Below are 23,084 nucleotides of genomic sequence, written 5' to 3'. Positions count from 1 at the left end.
CTTTAAGGGCCAGGATGTAGCCTCCTGGATGGGAGTTCTAGACCTTGGTCCACACTGAAATCACTGGAACACTACTAGGAAAAATCTGTGAGCCCTGAACTCTCCAGAGACCAATTAAATCAGAATTGCTGCACTGGAACTTGGGCATTTTGCCAATGATAATTTTTTTCTACTCAAGGAATAAACTCAATTCTGGCTGAGTTAGGGTTTTATGAATTAAACTTCATAAATATTTATCCTGAGTTACTTCATTTATATGCTGTGAAATTAGTCAATTTGTGATTCCTGTCAATTTGATATTACCTAAATGAATAGAAAATGATGTCCATTAAAACCTAATCAATGTTAACTTGTTAAAAATACTCTGTAATCTAGGGTAGGGTGTGTAACTCAGTGGCAGAGTTATTGCCTAGCAGATGTGAGGCCTGGGTTTGATCCCCAGCACTCTGCAAATGAAACAAACAAATCTTTGCATATGTGAGGCCCCTGACTGGATCTGCAGCACTGAAAACAAAACAAAACAAACTCCAAAACCTTTGCTATCTAAATTATTTTTAAATCAATAAAAAGTTGTAATTTAAGAATTAGAAAATTTAATAGCATGATTGAATAAGTCCATTTAGTAATATCTCCCTATCATTTGAAAAGTTGTTGCAACCTAAACATAGGATTTTATGGGTAATCAAACCCAGAGATTTGAGTTACTGTGCAAGTGCTCTACCATTGAACTACATCCACAGTAGGTAGACTTTAAGTGAAGAACAAATGGCCAAAAATAGGGAAGAGCTGACAATCAGGAAACAACTCAGAGATCAGGTCCCTCACCAAGAACTCTTACATATTCAACTTTCAGGTGAAGCAGTATTTAGAGAATACACTATTTGAGCTGCATGTGTGCTACAACAGCTATAAGACAATATGTCCTCCATAACCATTTACATATTTATACACCTCTTTCTCTCCTCTCTTTCCTTTTTAGAGTTGAAATTGCCTGATTTTATAATTAGTACATGTTATAAAACTGAACTTATAAATTACATATGAGCTGTTAAAAAACAAAATTTTAAGAAATTTAGTTTAAAGATCTAATAACCATTTTATTTACTTGTAGTTCTGGAGCTTGAACCCAGGGATTTATGCACACTAGGTGAGGGCTTTACCACTGAACTCCAAACCCAGTCCTTGTTTTAAATTTCAAGACAGGGTTTTGCTAAGTTTCCCTTAGTTTCCCTAAATTTCCCAGGCTGGCCTCAAACTTGCAATCCTACTGCCTCAGCTTTCCCAGTACCTGGGATTAAAGGTATGCACCACCATGTCCTTCTCTAATAGTTCTTTTTTTTTTTTAATTAATAATTCATGAATTGAGCTGCATTTAATCTAAAGATTGAGAAAAGGTGTTCCAATGAGCTGAGTGGGAGAGAAAAACAAAAATGGATTGGTCATTTCAAAGTTATTTTCCTTATCGGGTTAAAACAGAGGAGCATCCTTATTATGCTAGTTCAAGCACACAGGGCCCCTTCTGATTTGTTGCTGGACATCTCATGTTTTTCAAAGTTCCTTAGATTAGTGGCATCTAACACAAGTGACTCCATTCTGGTTTGGTCTGGTCTGTTCACAGGGCTTAATACAGCAACATAATCCAAAACAATGGCCTCCCATATAGTTCTTTTAACAATGCTAATAAGACACCACTTTTAATCTTTTTTTTTTTTTTTTTTCCTCCCCATCACTTGAAGAACACTGGGGACATGGTGCAGAGATCAAGGTTCCCAGTAAGGAAACTTCTTGGGATTTGCTTTAGATAGAATGAATGATTAAGTCTAGAAATTCATAGCACAAGTATTGCTACAGCTTTGTAAAATCTATTTAAAGACAAAAATAAAGTACAAAAATATAGATAGACCAGCTACACAGGAGACTGAGGCAGAAGGATCCTGAATTTGATGTTGGCTTGGGCACACAGTAAGACTCTGTCTCAACAAACAACAAACAAAGAAAAAAAACACGGTAATATAGTTGAGTTAAAGGTGAGGTATTCTAAAAGTTTTTCAAAACTTCCTGGGAAGTTGTTTTGTTTTTATAATAAATTAGGAAAAAATCATGGTAGAGTTAAAAGACCAATGGCTACTATAATTTAACACCATTTAATTACAAATGCTATTCTAATTATTCCTAGAATTATAATGGTTTCTAATTATATTTCAGCTATCTATTTTAAGGAAAAAGGGAAATTTAGAGATTTAAAATTTTGAAATATGACTGATTAGAAGTATAATGAGATTAAAAATAAAGCTGATTAAAAATTGGAATTTGCATATCCCAAAATAAGTGGTATTCATCAAAGTGTTTTTTGTTGTTTTGTTTTTAGCAAGAGTTACCTCATTTTAAATGCATCACTGTTCTAGACACTTCCTGAAATCTCTTTTGAAATTGCTTGCAGAGCTTGGCATTTATTCTTTTGAATATACAGTTATATAACTATACTTTCTAAAGGGATTTAGCTTCAAGTAACAACCAGAAATGATGAAAATTTCTTGCATGATTTGCAACCTGGCTCTTACTGAACCAAACTTTTACATTTTATAATTCAAGCAAATGTTAATAAGGATGTTCTAAGAGTCTGTATTTTCTGAAAAGCCTTACACAGAACAAAAGGAAGTCTTACACTCACCAGATATGTATATAAATCAATAATCTACAATGTTCAAGTGCCTTCTCTACCAGTGTGAGGTGTCAGACTTTAAAACACATCATTTTACTCTTTTCTCTCTCTACTAATCTGTTTTTTCCACTTATAATTTCATTGGTGAAATTCCTGGTCAAAGGGAAAAATTCCTTACACAAAAAATAAGCATATGTTAATGTGCTTAACTGTGTAATGGAACTCCTTCCTCTCTGGAAGGTCCTACACAGTCACCCTTATTGGATCCTCTTCCTCTCCTAGTCTCTTATATGTTGGGATCTGTAAGTGTTCAGGCCTCTAGAACAATTTCATGGACTTTCAATATCTTTAATTATTACCTTCAGAGTTATAGGTTAGTTTTTTTCTAAGTTCTCTATAGATGCTCCTTGACTTACAATGGTGTTATTCCTGATAAACCTATCACAAGTTAAAAAGGCATTAATACATCTAACCTAACTGACATCATAGTTCAGCCTAGCCTTCTTAAACATGCTTGGACCCTAACATTTGCTTTTAGTTAGGCAAAATGATCTAACTATTTTTAGATCATTATTATTTTTTTTATTTTTATTATTATAACTATTTTTATTATTATTTTATTTTAACTAAGCCCATTTTATAAATAGTGTTGAATATCTCATGCAACTTATTGAACATTTTTGAAAGTGAAAAAAAAAAAAAAAACAATGATTATATGGATACAGGAGACACAGATGGGCATTTTGTAGATTTGATGGGACACAAAACCACAAAACACAATATCCAGAAAACATTGGCAATGCAGTATGCTGTAGAGTTCTGGTGGTTTCCTCTGGTGATCCTGTGGCTGACTGGGAACTGTGGGTCACTACCACTGCCAGCACTGAGAGAGTAGTGGACTGCATTATTGCCAGCCTGGGAAAAGACCAAAATTCAACATTTGAAGTACAGTTTCTACTGATACTTACAGTAAGTTGAACCATCATAAATCACACTGTCAATACTCAAGTACCAACATGCCTCCTGGAGAGCTCCACTTGGAGGTCTTACAGGCACCTTAAGCAAACTCAACACTTTTTCTCTTCCCTCAACTTACTTTTCTCCTACACTCCTCAGTTTAATATGACTTCCATATTTCCTTGTTACCCAAGGTAGAAACCTGGGCATCTTCTAACCCTTCCTCGACCTTCTTCCCTCCATCCTCACCATCATTGCTGCATTCACCACTTTTGTCCTGAACAACTACAACTAATTCCTTCCTAAATGGTTGTATCTTTGCCCACCCCACATCCACTTCCTTGAAAAATGTTTACTTTCTTTGGAATAAAGTCCAAGCCCTTTAAACATGGTTTAGCACGTCCTTTGAGATCTAACTATTGGGGTCTCCTCACTTCTAAGGTCACAAACTAAGCTCCATACTTTTTCTAACATTCCTGGAAACTGTGCACTTAAGAGGCTCCCAGGCTGCATGTAGCCCACTTTTTCTAATTAAATCACATTCAACCATCTTCTCTCCACCCTCCACCTTCAACTTGGAAACCATTACCCCCAGAGAGTCTTCTACATATCCAAGTCAGGATCAGAGAGTTCAACCAAATAATCCCTAAGTCAATACCGCAGTATTTGTCTCACTGAATTCTCAACTGTTTTTTAGTTTGGTCCCCCTGCCCCCACCAACACACACACACACACACACACACACACACACACACACACACACACACACACACACTTGACTGTGAGCTTCTCTGGACAGGACTGAGCCCTGTTTGTCCACCTAAGCATGTAGGTGGCTCATGTGGGAGGAACCAAGCAAGTATTCTTGAATAAATGAATGATAGATAGAAGAAAATAGTAGGGAACAAACAAATGGTTATGATCCCCACCTGCCACAAAATATCTTAATATATCTTATTAAATAAAAGTAGTTGATACATTATAATATTTCCTTCATATACGATCAAGCAGGTCTTTCATTTTTTAGAATATTGGTGGGAGTCAAATGTCTGGTGTATTGGGTGACCTTAGTCTGAGACATCATCTCTTGCCTGGACAAGTATGCTGTCCATAATTGCATTAATCCAGCTGTCCACCAGTCTTCTCTATCGAGAAAGTCAGTGGTCTATTCAAACATAAATAAGAGACTGCCAAAGCAGTCCTTATAATGTCCTGCAAGATCTGCTGCCTGTCCCACACCTTCTGCTCTTATCAACCCAACCCTTTACCCTGCTTCAGCTACAGTGGATTTCTTTCTTCAGTTCCTGTGAACAGCCAAGTTTATTCCAGCATCAGAAGCTTTGTACTTTTTATTCACTCTGCGTGCAAATTTCTTCCCCTACATCCTGATGTGGCTAGCTCTTTGTTGTTCAGACTGCTGATCAAATGTCACTCTGAGACCTTTCTTAACTACCTAAAACAACCTATCACGTTCTCGTCAAATTCGATCCCCTTATTTTGCTTATCTTCATATAGACTGTCCCTGATCATCCTGTATTTGTCTGCCTTGATAAAATGAAAACACAAGTGATTGCCTTTCTCTCGCTTTCTGTTGTCTCCCCAATGACTGAAACAATGCTTGGCCAGTAAACACTTGTGAAATGAAGAGACGCATTTAATAAACACGTCCTCATATGCCCATCTTTTATCTTTCCCACTCTCACATTCCCTTCACTCACAAAGACGTGGACCAGAGGACCGCTATCCCTCCAGGACAGCCCTTGAGCCAGCATCGCGATTCCAAAGACAATGCTATCTTGCACCCTACTGGAGGCATCCCCAGCCTGTAGCTCACCGGGTCTCTGAAACCGACAGACGCACCAAGGACTAGGCAATCGAGTCTGAGAAGCGCTGAGGAGAGGCGACGGGACAGGGACTCCCTCTTCTCACTTCGTGCAGACCGCTGCCTCCCCGGCTCCGGTACCAGTCCCTCAGTCTTCTGTACACACGCCTCTCCTGTCGCTCAGCTCAACAACCGCTTGCGGTTACCTGTCCCGGAATTGGCTCAGGACACTCTGCCTTCGCAACGCCATTCGTGTTCACATCTGTTCTCTCAGGGCCACCGTCGTTCACAGAATGTATACGCTAATCCACTCCTCCCGCATGCGCACAGGTCCCATTCGGTGTACAGCGTCTCTTAGCAACCACTTCGAGTCCCTCTGCCAGGGGCGGAGCCTTGGAAGCCTCCGCGGGGAAGCCGAGGGGAAGTGAATGAGACCAATCGGAGACGAGTCTTAGCACCGTCCGACACGCCTCCTCTAACTGTCGCGAATTCGCAAGCAGCTTTACGGCAGGCAGGGGGTGGGGGCTGCCGGGGGAAGGAGGAGAGAAGGAAGCAACCAACCAACCAAGTCGCCCCCACCCCCCCACCCCCTCCCACCCCGGACCTGGTTTACGGCTCAGGGCTCAGGCTCCAGTGCGGCCGCTGATTGGCTGCTGAAGGATTGGTCCCATCCCAGTGACCCCAAAGTGCTGAAGGGAGGGGGCGGGGGTGGCCCAGTGCAAAGTGCATCCCGAAAGCCCCCTGTCCGGAGACCCAGCTGCTGGCACTTCGGACCCTGTACGACCTGGGACCTAGCTGTCTCGAGACCTCCTGAGTCCCTCTGTAACTAGAAGCCTCCGGCCCGGAGCGCGGCAGCCCCCTGTTCCGAGCCCCTGAACCGGGACTGCACCCCCCATCCCCGAGCCGGGACTTCCTCCCTGCACCCCTGTCCCGAAGCTGCCTGGAGGCCAGGACAGCCACCCCTACCCTACTCGGCTGTCTGGATGCTCTCCGGGCCAGGGCCGTGAGGCACCGAGGAGGATCGGGAACACCGTGTCCGGCCCTGCCTGGGGTGTTTCTTCAATGGAGAAGTTGGTGAGTGTGGAGGAGGTTGAAAGGAGGAAGAGAAGCAGCAGCTGAGGAAGCAGGTAAAGTCAGTTACCTCCTCCGAGGGGGCTACCTGGGGGTGTGGGAGGAAGGAGGATCACTGTTCCTGCTTGTCTGCCCTTGCCACTTTTTAGCTTTTTCCTTTGCTCCCTCTTTCTTAGAACCCTCTCCTCCTCGCCCCTGGGGCACTGCACCACTCACTGGTTTCTGTTTTCCAGGTGTGAACTGACCAGAGGACACTCAGGAGCAGGAAAGGGTCTTGTCCACTCATCAGAGAAGCAGCAGGCAGAGTGCCTCTGACCAGCATCTTCTATAAAGGTAATGAGCCAGACCTCCCCTCCCCCATTGTTTATTCCTGGCCCCTACCTCATTAGGCAGTGCATTATTTTCAGGGCGGTTGCTTGGTGATGCACCCTTTCCTAGACCCCAGTTTCTTAGCAAAAACAAAAACACTGTGGGGCCTGATCCTTAACATTTTAATAATTTCTCTATTCCAGAAACGTATTTTCCTTTTCCTATCTGTTCAGTCAGTGTGTTTCCATGTTTTGCATTATCTTTTGATACACTGTGCCATTTGCTCTGAGGCTTTGAGACCTTTTTGTAGCTCTACCACCTTCCTTACTCTCATAGGAATTCTTCAATTCCATGTTAATTGCTTGTTAATTCTGAATGACTGCTTTTTAATTAAACCACAATTTACTGTCCCCCCCCCCCCCATTTACTACTGTCACCTCTTCTGTACCTGTGTCAGAAAACCTTTTCAGTTACCTGAGAACAGTCTGGTAGTGGAGGGTAAACTAATAGCTTGAAATTTTTATGTTTCAAAAATACTTTGATTTTTTTCCATAGTAAAAAGTGAATATATTAACCTTTTGAGTGTGAATAGTATGAAAAAAGTATTAGCCCCAGAAGCACATATGTATGATTAACTCTTTAGGTTTTCATGTTTTTGTGTGTGACAAAAATGAATAGACACCAAAGTTGTTGCAAAGAGATATTTGTTACATCACAGGTATTCTAGACAAACAAAAGTTTACACAATATCTTGTTAACAATTATTTGACAGTCATGAATGCAAAAATAAAGGAATATTTTGATGTGTTTAGATAGCTGGGGTTTAATTTTGGCCCTCTTAATGAAAAATTTTCTCATTTCAAAACTCAGAGAATTTGCTAGATCGAAATTTAAGTATCTAATTCATGTTATCACATTTCTGCTGCCTATTTTGATGCTGCCTTTGAAAATGTACTAAAGGTTAAGTTTAGGACATTAATGTCGTTCCTAAAGAGGACATATGAGCACAGAAATTATATAAAAGTTCATTCAGAAATCAGCCAAGTGAATGACTTTTCTAGCATCCACTAGCAAGAGTATAAAGTGACTTATTAACCTCAGGGTTATTTTAATATCTCAGATTGCATAAGGGTTTTTTGGTACAATAAGGTACTTCAAATAACATGATATTTTACTTACTCTGTTCCACTGGACTTTCTACTTTTCATACTTATTCTACTGATTCTCAAGATCTAGCTGAAGGTACTTTTAAGGGATTTTCATATTCTCGAGATGTGGAACCGGATGTCAAAGGGAGAGTATATTCTGAATGTAATTAGAAGCACCATCTACCAGTGACCGTTCTATGGTGAAAATATAGGTTGGCCTTTGTATGTATACAGGAATCAAGGCTAATTGATAATTTCAGTAAAAACTAGGCACAAAGCTGTCAAGTTAAAGACTGCTTTTTATTATTTAAATATGGAAGTAACCAGAGATACCTAATGATTACTTTAGAACCTAAAAAATATGCTAAATACTTGAGATATGACTTAAAGATTAAAATGAAGTGAATGTTTTCTATTTAACCCTCTTGCTGAAAGACTTTTTCTGCTTTGGATTTAATCCTAGTAAGTTCTCATTTCTGAAGGCTGTCTCCATTATCTGAGATGGTAAGGAAGGGGAAGTCTGTCACTAGTCAAACTTGTGAAGAGGGCATTGCTTTTCCCATGTTTCCCACCTGTTCATTTTCATTTCTTACATAATATTGTGGATCGGCTCAAGTTTTAATTGTTTTTCTAAAATGAGAGTATTTGGTCTAGGTTATGCCAAACATTTAAAATATTTAATTTGGGTACTTACTACCAACATGGTCAGTTAGGTTGTTTGTATTTTTTCAACCTGGCTGCCAACTTTGTGTTAATTCTATTGCCAGACACATCATTTTGAAAAAAAAAAAAAAAAAAAAAAAAAAAACTTCGATTTATTTGGTCACCAAATAATACATTTATAATCACATAGGGAAGACTAATTGATTTTAATTGATGCTATTCAATGATGCCTCTTTAGAATACTATGGATAATACACTCATAATTATTTAGTAGCATGACAATATCTCCTTATTTTGTTCATTTTTAACTTTGGTGACATAGAGGTATATGCTACTCCTAAAAAGCTTAAAGTCATTTAAAGTTTATGTTGTATCTACTACCTGACTTTCAGCCTTTCGTTTCATTTTCCAGTGAATGCAACCCACAGTATAACACTTGTCTCCTTTCTTGAAGACCTTCCACTTACTGACCCATGTATTGGCATACATGGGTTATTACAATAATATTGACAAGGTAGCATCATTCTTTATACTTGTGATTTAAGCTTTGAGTTGAGTCTGGATAAGTGAATTTTAAAATTTCATTTATTGTCTCATCTACATTTCAGGATATTGGGTTTTCTGCTGAAACTTAAGTGAGTCCTAGATATGTTGTACATGATAATAAATCCCTGTTATTCCCAGGCCCAATAATTTGGAGGAACTACGAATACCCTCATATTTATTCAGGAACATAAACACTGTGCTATGTTGAGCGATTTTAAAATAACACCTCCATTTTATTTTGGGTTTCAGGCTCTTGATCATATAAGTAGAGCTCGTTAACATGCATTTCAGCCATGTTGTATGTGTTGATTGGGCCTTGGGCCTTGGAGTGTTTCTGTATCCATCTTTCCTTTTAAGTCTTGTGAGCCTCTGGTAGATTGTTTCCCCCGCTTAGAGCCAGTATCCTTGAAGTTGCTGATTTTATTTCTTTACCAGCTTATATCTTTGTTTACTCTGTAAGGAAAGGCTTATTTCTTTTTTCTGAGTAGCAAGCTGTTATCTTGTTTCTAGTTTGTGTGAAATCATAAAGACAGTTCTAATTTGTATCACTTAATCAAAAAATGTGTGAACTTTTAGTGAAAATAATATGCAAAAGCAACTAAGTTCTAGTTATTTATACTGAAGGGAATTGGAGAAATGTGGTCAAACTTGGTGAAGGTTTTATAATTTTGGACAGGTTTAAATATATTTAGTTTTATGGGGTTTTTATTTCACTATCATACCACATATTTTCTTTTAAATATGTGAAACAAGAAGTTTTGGTTTTACTAAATGAGGTTCACTTGACCCCTATATGGAAATTAAATGGTAATTTATCTTAATTTCTAAACTTGTAGTTTCTAATATGATTAAACAGTATAAAACTTTGGGAACCCAAGATTGCTTTTTTTTGACCCCCATGAGAGAGGAAAAGATGAGTTAGCAAAATTTAAACACAGTGTTAACATTGGGCAATAAGATCGTCTGTAAAAATGATACATATTTTAGAACTGGTTCACTTTGATACATACTTCTACAGTATTCAGTGTTTGTATACTTTTTGCTTTATTCTGACTGTGAAACTTAAAATAGAATTTTTAAAGATTGTATCCTTAGAGGATCATTAGTTCCTGAGTCCACAAGTCATCAAGACAGCCTCACACTGAATATATGTTATTTAAAAAATTGTCTCCTTTGCCATATTCCTTTTTTTCATAGGTGACTTCCATGAGCTATCAGATTTTTAAACACGTACTCCCTGAGGGAAAATGGGCTCTTCTCCATTCTCATCTGTGGATTTCCTTGATGGTTTGTAATAGACCCTTTTACCAGTGAAAGCAGTATTCACTTTTAAGTTCTATGGTCTTTTTTTGTTGTTGTTGTTAATTTATACCCTATTGGGTGCAGCTCTCATAAAATAACACCAAGAGAAAATTGTCTGATGCTTTGGACTATTGGCTTGTTTTGGTAATAAATCAATGCCCTCCATAATTCAAAATGATGCAATTGACAGGGATCATGTATACATAGTACATGGTTTGTATGTGTTTTTCCCTGTATCGAATGATGAACCAGATATAATTAAGGAGTTCTTTCTTGATTTAAACCTGCAGTTATTAATAGTGCTTGGTTTTATCAGATAAGAGGAAAATAATCCTAAAATTTCTAGGATTTAAAAAAATTCATTTTATGTATGCAGAACTATTAAAATACTCCCCAGAGCTGATGTCTGTGGCCAAGGCCTAGCACAATCCTGGTCAGCTCAGACATTCAGTGGGCATTCATTTGTTTGATTGAAGTAACTTATATGGAATTATCACAAGTTACTAATGTTCATATATCTTTCTTGTGGCAAGAAATAATTTAGTCACTTTATCTTTTAATATCCAGTCTTTTCCTGATATTATTAACAAATACTTTTTTGTATTTTCCTCAGTCCCCCAGCTGTCATGACCTCCTCCCCATCATGTCTACCTACCTCCATGGTAGTGGTGATGGCTATTTAGAAGCCAGTAAAAACCATAAGGATCTTATGAGCTTGAAACCACATTGATCTTTACTTTGGGGAGGCAGGGACTGCTAGGACACACTTAGAAATAAGGTATCCAACGATGTTCATTTTTGACATGTAAATGCCATTAATGTGAAAAATGATCATAGGTCATATGTGGAAATGTGTGAGGATCACCATTGGAAATAATTGATTTGCATTTTTTAAATAGACTTTATTTTACCATAGCTTAGAAAAATCACAAAGATAGTATAGAGTTCCCATATATTCCATAGCCAGTTTGTACTATTAATATCCTATGTTAATATATATTTGTTACCTTCTTGAGTGGGTACTAACTACACACATTATTTGGAACTCTGAACAGGAGTTTTATTTTTCTTCTCTTTATTTGTTATTTATTATTTATTTCAGTGTGTACTCAGTGGTATTTATTTTATATTTTGGATTATAATTCAGTACTATTTGAAGTATTTCCTTGCTCCAGTTGTTTCATCTGTGGCCATTGAGGGCTCTTTCGTTTGGTTCCTTTGTTCTCTCCACTTAGTCCATGGTTGAGTTTTTTTTCCATTGAGCACAGGCTTTTTAGTACTACAAGCTGCTCCAGGCTCATCTTTTATATTTCCTGCCCCAGTCTTAGACTTAGTCATTTCTATAAGGATTGTCCTGCATTCTTTACACTTTGCCTTGTAGGAGGTGCTCTGATCTTATCTACTTCATTTATTTAGAAACAATAAGGTAGAATTTAAAATTTTATTTCCCAGTGAAAGTTAACAGTCTTTGCCTTCCTTGGAAAAGTTTGACAAAGAAAAATCAGATATGGAAAGAGCAAAAGGAGTGGACTATACTAATTTGGGTTGGTTGAAAATTCTAGCTTGCAGCCAGCAGCACCTACAACAACTGCTACTTTTTCCCTGCAGTTTGTCAGGTTGCCAGGTAGTCTGGCCATTCCCTCACCTGAAGGTTTAAGTGATAGGGGGCTTGGCACCTCTATCCTGTAATCGTGAGAAGGAATGGTGGTTTTCCCAATACATAATTCCTAGAGTGATTCTCTTGTGATGTGTGGAAATCACTTTGCATGTGTCCTTAACAGAGCTAGTATTCACTTGACATGGAGAAAGATCCCTTTTCTTGTAGATACAGTGGGAGTTGTTCCCACCCCCGCCAGGACTCATGGGGAAGTTGACAAAAGTGTTGTTACTCTTTTACCTAGTTTGGTGTATGCATAAAGAATTAATATTTTTGACATTATTGAGTTGATACCTCTTGAGCACATGAGACACCAGCATTTATCCTTTTAGTTATCATGGATCCCATTTTGACCCTGGCCATCTACTATATTCAGTGCGTAGACTTTCTCCTTTTAATCTTGTTTAGAAAGCACAGCAGGTAACTCATGGTATCACTTAAAAAGTAATTCAAATGAAGTGTTTGAAGATACATTCTCAGTAGAGGAAAAAGAAGAATTTGTGCTTGCATTCAGAATCCAAATGTGTGATTTCTTCTTTTCTTTACTCTTTAAAAAAAAACTACATGGCGGGGGGGTGTCTGTAACTAAATCATGTTTGATACCACCTTGAAAAGTATTGTAAGTAACAGGATCATTTTCTCTAAGAGTTTATCTGAGTTCTTTCTCTCTGTATAGATTTATTATAAAGTACTGAAATTTAAGCTCACCAAAAAAGACTGCAGGTGGCTACAATTTCTTTATTATTTTTAGGAATTTCCCTGTGATTGTTACTTGATTTGTTTTTAGGTTAAGAAGGCTCTTTTGCTCTGCAACCTGGACAACCCTCTGAACTCCTCCTCACAATGCTATATGTACACAATGGTTATTAGGCAGTCGATACACCAGGAGAAGGGACTCTCTTCTGAAAGGTAAGGTAAATCAGGTTATCAATCAGCTGTGCTACATTGGGCCATTTAACTTTCACTTTTCTTGAAATCAGCTAACATACTGGGCTGGGAGAATAACTCAGTAGTAGAGCACATACTTAGCATGTGTGAGGTCCTGAGTTCAATCCCAAACATCAAAAATAAATTAATAAATTAAATAAATGTGTAAATTATGAATTAAAAAATAAATCAACTAATGTGTACCTCATATGCAACTTGGTGAAAGAAAATGCAGGTTTGTTTTTGATACTGTTTCAATTTTTGGGGGGGAGGGTGGCATAGCAGCAGTATACTACATGCAACACTTGCTAAAAGAAAATTCAGGTTTGTTTTGATTCTGTTTCAGACTTTTTCTTGCACAGCAGACCTCCTTTAAGTGCCAAGAAAACCATCCCACTTAAAAACATTCTGTTAAAGTTGATTGCTTCGAGTATATAGTTAGTTTGTATTAATTCTTTCTGATGATCTTCACCTTTTCTCTTATAACACTGAGAATAAGCAAAAACCTAATTCTTTAAGGTTTCCAAGACAAAGTTTAATATCAGCGAAGTAACTAAGTGAAGAGATAGGGGGGAAATCTTATTTTTTAAGAGAACAAATTGTGAAGAACTTTCTAATTTCCCTATTTTCTCTGAGAAAACTGCTATTTGTAGCAGTAACTTCATATTTTTAAATTACATCACTTAGTAGTGATACTTATGAATATGTAATTACATAATGTTCCATGTATAAAATCATATCAGATATTTGTACTCTTAAGCTGTGATGGTTTGACCTAAGTTAGGCTTAGTTTAAACTGTATATAGTCTATAAGGAGAAATTTTGCAAGGTAAATTATTATTGGTCACAAGAGTATCCCAAAATGTCTAACCTACATATGAGAACAAAATGTCTTTAAATGGCCTTATCACTTAATTTTTAATTTTTATTTTTAGAAATGGCAACTATTACTTAAAAGATGAATCTAATCTATTCTTTCAAATGAGTTAAATTGGAATATCTTTCTAGAAGCTTATTAGAGTTTAAAATGTTTTTGTACTCACACATATGAGATATGGCCTTTCACCAATTCAATTTGGATTGTTCCTGTTTACATGAAGATCTCATTTTATATTTAGTTTGAGTATACATCTCTTTTGTGACCTACTCGAGCTTATGGGAATTCTAAGTATTTTCCTTTAAAATATTTTATCATGTAGTTAATCAACAGGTTTTTCAGATTCTTAAGAGTTTTAAAATAGATCATGATTTTTCTGCTTTGAATATTAATAAAGTAAAACTTCTGAAAAACAATTTAGAAATTGCAAAGAGGATGTGACAGAAAAGGAAGGTAGCAGCTCATACATCAGATAACCTAAACTTGGAAACACTGATAGAAAGAAACAGAAATAGACAAAAGGAAGGTATATATAATAAAAATATTTTACTCTAATTTACTTAATTCAGTCCACTTTTCCTTCCCCCAACCTTCCACCATAGGCTAAAAATAAGATATTATTGATTTACTTTAAAGAACCAACCTAAAGATTTTTCTTTTTTTTTTTAACTTCTCATAATTGTCTACAGTCTTTAAAGAACATGGATTGTCCATTTGATGTTTCCTATTTACTACTTCTGATCAGTGATAGAATCCTTGAATATTTGTGATCTGAATCTCTTCTGTGGTACACCACATAAATCAGATCTCCTAATTTTTTTAGCTGCCTGGTGTCACCTCCCATTTTATCTAAAGTAAAACTCTTATGCCCATTTGTTGTTTGTTTTGAATTTTCAAAAAATTGAAGAAGAAATGTTTTGTTCCAGGAGTTCAGGGCAAAATCATTTGTCATCTTAGTGAAATTTTGATCTTAATGTTAACCAGGAATATGAACTATTGTTTATTTAGGTTTACTGACTTAGCAAATGGAGATAATCCTGTGATATTTTGTGCATATAGTATTAGGAGCCACATATTATATTCTAAATTTCATAAATTCTACCTTCCTGAAAGGCTGATCCCTGTGACCTGATGAATCCTTTGTAAAAAGTAGACTCGCTAGGATGTTACACCACCATTGTCGAAGGAACCCTGAACTCCAGGAAGAATTGCAGATTCAGGCTGCCGTGGCCGCTGGGGATGTTCACACAGTGCGAAAGATGTTAGAACAAGGCTATTCTCCAAATGGCCGAGATGCTAATGGCTGGACCCTGCTTCATTTCTCTGCAGCAAGAGGAAAGGAAAGATGCGTTCGAGTATTTCTAGAACACGGAGGTGAGTTTATCACAAACCTTTCTCCTCATGGAGAAACTTGAAATCATGTTTAAAGTGCATGTGTGCATGTGCCCATGTGTGTATGTAATTTTTAATGCCTCCTTTTCGTTAATTCTCAACATCTTGTTCCCCCTTCTTTGTGAACAAAACAGTGAGTTTTGTTTAAAACCAGATTGTTTGAAAGATGAGTTTAACTTTCTCCCCTACATATATAGTTTCTATATACAGCCAGGTTTTCTCAAGTAATTTTAACCAATCTGCCCTTCTTGGGTTGTGTAGTTAAGTTTTGTTTTCAGAAGCAGAAGTGGTTGAGGTACTTATAATTAGAGAATTGCACAAGTTTCCCCTGTTGATAATTGCTCAAGCAGAGAGACCTTAGTGCAGACTTCTTTTAAACATCTTGGCTCTAATCGTCTTATACTTAGAATTTGTCTTTCTTTTTATTTTGGATTCTTGCTTTATTATCATTGCTTTAGAGTAGTTGCCTTTTCCAGAACTGTACATAGTTTCTAGGTATCCTACAGGAAAACTGGTTTTTCTGAGGTCTAATTTTGTATAAATATATGTAGTTGGAAACTACATTTGTCATTTGATGTTTTTGCTTCAAAAAACTGTGCCTCTCCCTAAGATTTTGTTTTTAATTTTTTTTTTTTTTTTTTTTTTTTTTTTAATTTTGGTACCAGGGATTGAACTCAGGGGCACTCGACCACTGAGCCATATCCCCAGCCCTATTTATATTTTATTCAGAGACAGGGTCTTACTGAGTTGCTTAGCGCCTCACTTTTGCTGAAACTGGCTTTGAACTCGAGATCCTCCTGCCTCAGCTTCCCGAGTCACTGGGATTACAGGTGTGTGCACAACTACATAAGATTTTTAAACTAATGATTGTTCCACATCAATTTACTTTTTCTTTTTCTTCCAGTTGAACTTCAACTGCTTGATTTTCCTAAGGTGAATTATTTATTTTTTATCATTTGTACCCACATTAGCTCTATAAATTATGGTATAAAACAGCTTGATTGGAACTCAGGTTACATATGTGCCATTCTAAGGCTTGAATTGCTCATAAACAATAGACTTTCATTCTTAAACTTGTGCTTTGTTGCAAGGCTAGCCAAACTTCCTTGCATTCTAAAGTGCATAAACATGTTAGAAGTCCCACAGTTCTCATGAGGATTGTGTGAATTACGTGAATTATGAGTACAATGGCTACGAGCATGGAATAGTTGCAGGACAAAGCGAAACCTGAAATTGGAAGTAGTCACACATCCCAGGGGCCCTGAAATGGGAATCATATGCCTGAAAATAAGTGAGTTGTCAACAGGACCCAGAAATTCATTGGCCTGTGCCTGCTTTCTAGTTGTCTTCCACATCATTTCACCATACAACTTGAAAACCTCAGTTCTGAAGTTAATGAAGGGGAAACATAAGCGGAATGCCAGGAAAAAGATTGAAAAAACAAAAAGGTGGGTGTAGGATCAAGAACACTTAAAATTCTGGCAGTACATTGTAAAATTAAGACCAAGATCAGAGCTCACATATTTTATTCTACGTAGTCTTGTTACTTTCTGCTTCCATCAGCCTTGCTTAAAAAAAAAAAAAAAAAAATTTAATTAAAAATAAAATTAAGAAGAAAACGTTTAAATATTCAGGTAACACATGGATACTGTCTCCTTAGCACAAATAAAACACATCTTCAAATAAATTACAAGTAAAGCCCAAGTCCCCTTTCACCAACCCCTAGCCCTTGTCTGCCTCCCACTGCCTGTAAATAACTATGGGTATAAGTTTCATTTGGTGCTTATCTTTCCAGAACATGACCTAATACCATCGCATGTACTTATAAGTATTATACTGTTTTGTATAACGTATGGTTTTTGACCATAAGCAATATGCTTATTTACTACTCTACAGCAGTTGCTTTATACTCAATTGTATGACTTAAAGATATTTCTGATATCAGGGGTTTGCTCTTGTAATAAGAAGGCAGCTGTAGGTCATATGTGAAAGGTGTGACTGTTCCATTAAAACCTTTTTTATAAAAATCAGTGGTGGGCTGGCTGCAGTGGTACGTGCCTGTAATCTCCGCTATGAGGAAGACTGACGCAGGAGGATTGCAAGTTCCAGGCCAGCTTAGGCAACATAATGAGACCATGTCTTGAAACAAAATGAAACAAAACAAAACAATCAATTGGGGGAGGGGAGGAAAACCAATGATGGGCCACATTTGATTTGTGGGTCACAGTTTCTAACCCCTGTTCCCTCTGTATACATATAATTCTGTGTCTGTGTGTGTGTGTGTGTGTGTGTGTGTGTGTGTGTGTGTGTTAGTGTATTTACAGCTTCATTTGTATGATTCAAAGGAGTTGGTGTAGCTCAGTGGTACTGTGTATACCTAGCCAGTGTTAGGCCCTGGGTTTGTTTGATCCCTAGCATCATAAATAGATACAATTCACATACAATTCACTCATTTAAAAGTGTACAATTCAGTGACTTTTACTGTATTTATAGAGTTGGATATCTATTACCACAATTAATGTTAGAATGTTGTCATTACTCCAAAGAGAAATATCACATGAGTTTTATAGTAACGTGTAACGTGAAAGCCGCCGTAGATGATATGTTATATATGTGACTGGACTACTATACCAGATCTAGAAACCATCATGAACACCTTTTTCCTAGGTCCTAATATGATTAATACTAAGTCTTATTGATTCTACTTCATAAATAGCTGTCAATAAACACATGTTGAGGTTTCAATATGTATTTACTAATATGGATTTACTATCATTTGTTCTCTTTTTAATTTTTTTGAGAAAGGACAAAATTTTCTCAAGAGATCTTATCTTTTGAGAAGGTAATATGTATGTACCTCAATAAAAACAAAATTAAAGGTACCAGAGACTGGTCAGAGAGGAGGAAGTAGATCCTCATTAGTCCTAGTCCCAGTCTCAATCTCCTTCCTAGAGGCCATAACTTTTCATCGTTTTTTTAAATACCTGCACAGATAGTCTGTGCATATAGGCATAATTATTTTTCCATCCTTTACCTTCTAGCCTGCTCCCTTTTCTTAATATTCTGTTCTGTATCTTGATTGTTGTCACCTAACAGCTTAGTGATAGTTCTTTGTGAGAATATAGTTCTATATATAATTTATTTATGTAATTTATTTCCGCTTAACTCCTGTTATTGGACACATTAAATTGTTTTCATTTTCCGCTAGTAGTAGTATTACAGAGAATGTCCTTAACTGATCTTTTTACATATGTGAGTTTCTCTCTCTAATAATTCCTAGACGTGCACTTGCCACGTCAATAATTTTTTAATGGATACTGACAAATTATCCTCCAAAGAGGTTATAATTGCTTATGTCCTTACAGACTAGTGGGACAGTGCCCATTCTCCTACCTTTGCCAGTAGTGTATCAGCAGATGGTTTGCTCTTCCTGTGTGTGACATGCTTGCCTCTTTTTTTTTTTTTTTTTTTTTTTTTTTGCAGAATCAACGAAAAATTATGAGACTAGGCTTTCTGTTTTTTTCTTATTGACTGGAGGAATTGCTTATATATTCCCCTTTGTTAGTTACATATTACAACAATCTTCTCTGAGTTTGTAGGTTTTTTTTTTTTTTTTTTTTTCACATTCTTTTTAATTTTTAGTAATCATTTGTTTTGTGGTACTGGAGATTGAACACAAGTCCTTGTTCATGGTAGATAAGTGCTCTACCACTGAGCCACATCCAGCCCAGTTTTTCCACATTTTTGATGTTTTTGTTGTTGGGCAAAAATCTACATTTCAATGTATGTGAGTTCTGTTTCTCTTTTGTCTTATGGTTTGTGCCTTTTATGTCTTGTTTAGGAAATACATCATGTCTTGGGATCATTATTTGCCTGTATTTTCTTCTGAAAAGGTTTGTGTTATTTAGGTTGGTCCAGAATTGGTTTTTGTGCATGTACAATTTTCACCTCTTTTCCCCAAAGATAGCCTCAGTTTTTCCTTCTTTCCTCATGGTGATGCACTGTTGGATCAGATAAAGTTTTCTAACGGGAAGTTCGAAGAACCTCACATGTGGTTCCATTTATTCTGTTTTAAGTACTGTTACTCTATAACACATTTTAATAAAAAAAATTTTTTTTGAGAAGCCCTTATTTGTTCTTATATAGCATCCCTTTCCTGCTTCTTTTATTCTAATAGAGTAAGAGCTTCAGAGAATATTTTTTTCTAGCATATTATGAACCAGTTCAGACAAATTTATTTGTGGGAGAGGAAACTCCTCTTACCTGCTCCCTGTGACCATATACAATGCTTAGGCATGTTCTATACTTACTAGCATAGTCCTGGCTTTCCATCTCACAACTTGTGGGTATCACAGCTTGGTACAAGCCACTACCCCCACTATGTTCTTTCCCAATAAATGGCACCACAGTGTAGGGCCACAATGCCAGAAGTCTAGAAACCATCTCAAACACACTTTTCCTTACTTCTGATGTGATCAGTTACTAATTCTTATTGATTCTTCCTTGTAAACAGCTGTCAACTGTTTCACCTCTTTTCACGGGAGACGCTGCCCAACTCTTAGGCAGGGAAGCCTCTTTCTTCACCAGGACTGTTGAATTGGTCTCCTTCATCTCCACATCGTCTCGCCCCACGCCCCCCAACCCAGCCCATCTCCAAATAATTTTATCTGTCAGAAATGGAAATTAAAATATTTCCTTTTCAAAATCCATCAGTGGTGTCCCATTTCCTTCCTGTGATCTGCTTGCAGAACCTGACTCCTCTTACTTTTCCTGCTGCAGCTTTGAGCCCCACCTCCTTTACACCTTTGCTGAGCTTGGGCTTTTTCCTGGATAGGTCACTCTTATGCTTGCCTCACCCTGACCCCCTTTCCCTTGTTTATGCTTATTTCTCCCTCAAATCTCTCCTGCCACTCAGGTCAGCTGAGATCATCGTTTATGTCCCTGTTGTATGATAAAATACTGTTCCAGTAAGATATTCTACTTCTATTGCATGGTATTGTTCCCTGGACCTTCTTATTGTAGCACCTATCAAAAAGCATGGTAAATTAGTTTACTATTCAATATCTCCATCTCCAGTTAATCTGAAGTTTCATGAGGGTAGAACCCCCCCTTTTTTTCCTCTTTAGAAAGAGATAAAATTAGCACCAGTTATCTAAAATAATGGTTTACCAGCCTGACAGAGATAACACTGATCTTCTATCAAAAACTATTGTTTGAAAATGGGCTAGCCTTGTGATAGAGTTAGAACATTACCTGAATTTATCAGACCTTCTCTTTTCAAAATCACCAAATGGGGAAATGAGTGAAAAAAAAAATGTATAAGAAGAGTTGAACATTTGGCTCTCTCCACCTTCTCCTTTCCTCCTTCTATTCCCCTTTCTTTTGTGTGTGTGTGTGTGTGTGTGTGTGTGTGTGTGTGTGTAAGAGAGAGAGAGAACTCATAGGTGAGTTGTCCATTTGGTTCCCTCTAAATAATTTACTCATGTATTTATTAAAAAATTATTTATTGAGCACCTATATTAGGCACCAGGTTATGGAAATAAACAAACATGGTGCTAACCTTCTGGCATTTTAGTTAAGTGAGTGGACAGATTTATAGCTATATTTACTGAGCATTTACGATATGCCAAAGTCTTCACAACTATTAAGGTAGTGTTAATTGATTTTCACAATGAAAAAGCAGCCACAGCAAAGTAGATGATTCGCCTAAGGCCATTCACTTCACTAATGTTGGACCTGGGAATCAAACCATTATCCTAACCATGATTACTCCTTGGAAGAAAATGTGGTATTTCCAACAGAGTGAGTTAAGTGCCATGTACTGTAAGGTCCCCTTTGTCTGCTGGGTTTGGGGTTGGGGTGGCAAGGATATATTTCTTGAAAAAGTGGGGTTTGAATGGAGATTTTGAAAGGTGTGCAAGACAGTAGTGTGGGTGCTGAAAGAATGGGGTGTGGAATTAATCCAAACACATGGGGAGTGAGCAAGAAGGTTGAAGAAGAGAAGAAACATGTTTGGTTTTAGGAACTGAAAAAAGTTGAGTATGATTGGAGCATATTCAATAATCTATTCTAAGGACATTGTGAGCTGTCAAAATATTTAATGGAGAGGAATGGGAAAAACAGATTGTGTTCTAGAAATTCTCTAGTCGTAGTAAGTGTATTAGAAGGGCCTAAGACCTAAGACCTAAGGAAGTGGGATATGAGCTGGGAGTGAAAGCAAGCAAGAAGACATGAAGGTTTTGATTTGAAGATCTGGAAGAAAGAGTTACCGATTCTTGAAATATTAAAGATTAGCAAACGAGCAAGGTAGATGCAGTTTATGAAACAGGAGATGTTTAATATAATCCACTCATGGAGCTACACATTATTTTTTTTGAAATAAATTAAAGGATCAGATTTTACCAATCTGTACACCCGTGTAGTAAAACCACTGATGAGTGTTGCACAGAGTTAGCAAAGCTCAGAGCTAAGAGGCCTCCCATGCCTCAGATGGGTGTGAGTGGTAGGACCATAGGCAGAGTGCTGCTGAGGAGCATCTATACTTCTACTATGGAAGAAATCCAGTTCATTTAAAAAAATAAGCAAGTTTGAATGAGATGTATTTGAATTGTATAAAGTATTTTTATGCATAATATACAAGTGAGTTTGTTTTAAACATAAATATAATTGACAATAGCTTATTTCTCCTCAGATGCACTTGTGGAAAGGAATTATAATTTATTCAAAAAATTATTTAGGAGTTCCCCAATAATATCTAAAAAATCAGCCTTAATAATGTAAAATAAGTAAATGGCTATAGATTTCTGCTCCTAATAATTGTTTAATAAAACACTTGGTGACTTGGGAAAAAAAATAAGCAAGTTTGAGATGGATAACTAATAATGTATTCCAAAATTCCAAAACTAAAAATGTATTCCAAAAGGGGGAAAATAAAACTCTTTCTGTAGTTCATTCTAAACCTGTGTAGCATAGCATGGGAAACTTTTTAAATTTCAGTTAAATGAATTCAGCTCCTTAGTCACATTGGCCATGTTTCAATTGCTCTGTAAGCACATGTGACTAGGGGCTCCTGTTTTAGCACAAGTATAAAACTTCGGCCTGCACAGGTAAGTGGCATTTTGTTGCCTTACTTTTAAACATCATGTTTCAAAATGATAAAAACTTAGAGTTTTATAAATTTTCAACACAAATAGAATACATAAAGTGATACCTCTGTACAAATCATGGCAGCCTTTCTGTGCTAATAATCTAGTGTCCTGTTGGAATTATAAGAGAAGTCTATTACAAGGGTAGGAATTATTTAAAAAACCCTTATTATTATCTTCACTTTCCAATTTTGAATCTTTCTGAAAATTCCAAGATAACATTGGACAGTTCAAGAAAAGAAAGAAATATACCATATCTTAGTGTACTATATTGTTTTTAGATTGAGTGCTTTTGTAAATTGGCCTGGAGGACATTAGACAAAAGCTCTAAAAGTTAATTGTATAGAGCAAATCCCCAGAGGAACCCAAGAAAAGCATCTTAAGTCCCCTCTCAATAAAGTAAATAAGTCATGCGCAGTGGTGCACACCTGTAATCCCAGTAGCTGGGGAGGCTGAGACAGGAGGATCAGAAGTTCAACGCCAACCTCATCAACTTAGCAAGACCCTATATCAAAACAAAAAAATACCAAAAAAAAAGCTTGGGGTGCTAGGGATGTGGTTCAGTGGTAAAGCGCCTCTGGGCTCAATCTCTGTTACCAAATAAAA

The 23,084-nt window shown here is 37.1% G+C and overlaps 2 protein-coding genes across 8 annotated transcripts in view; one reads left to right on the top strand and one right to left on the bottom strand.

The window, feature by feature from the left end:
- The window catches only part of LOC306650201 (ceramide synthase 3), a 140,395-nt gene extending 134,610 nt beyond the window's left edge, over window positions 1-5,785 (bottom strand). The window contains exon 1 of one of the 5 annotated variants that reach the window (XM_079122046.1): window positions 5,454-5,785. The gene's annotated coding sequence lies outside the window, so the exon portion shown is untranslated. Of the gene's footprint in view, window positions 1-5,337 lie in introns of all 5 variants that reach the window. The other 4 variants (XM_079122043.1, XM_079122042.1, XM_079122044.1 and 1 more) reach the window with 4 other exon arrangements.
- A 281-nt stretch (window positions 5,786-6,066) lies between these two features.
- Window positions 6,067-23,084, top strand: part of ASB7 (ankyrin repeat and SOCS box containing 7) — a 39,281-nt gene continuing 22,263 nt past the window's right edge. For all 3 annotated transcript variants that reach the window (XR_013760873.1, XM_079122239.1, XM_079122240.1), the window contains exons 1-4: window positions 6,067-6,568; window positions 6,746-6,845; window positions 12,925-13,046; window positions 15,055-15,315. Coding sequence is in view for 2 of the 3 variants with exons in the window: in XM_079122239.1 (XP_078978365.1) it covers window positions 15,105-15,315 (211 nt within the window). In the remaining variant the exon portion in view is untranslated. The remainder of the gene's footprint in view (window positions 6,569-6,745; window positions 6,846-12,924; window positions 13,047-15,054; window positions 15,316-23,084) is intronic.

This window comes from Sciurus vulgaris, assembly GCF_902686455.1.
Source record: "Sciurus vulgaris genome assembly, chromosome: 2".
Taxonomy (NCBI): domain Eukaryota; kingdom Metazoa; phylum Chordata; class Mammalia; order Rodentia; family Sciuridae; genus Sciurus; species Sciurus vulgaris.
Note: the sequence above shows the minus strand (reverse complement) of the source record. Positions and strands in the feature narration are given on the sequence as shown.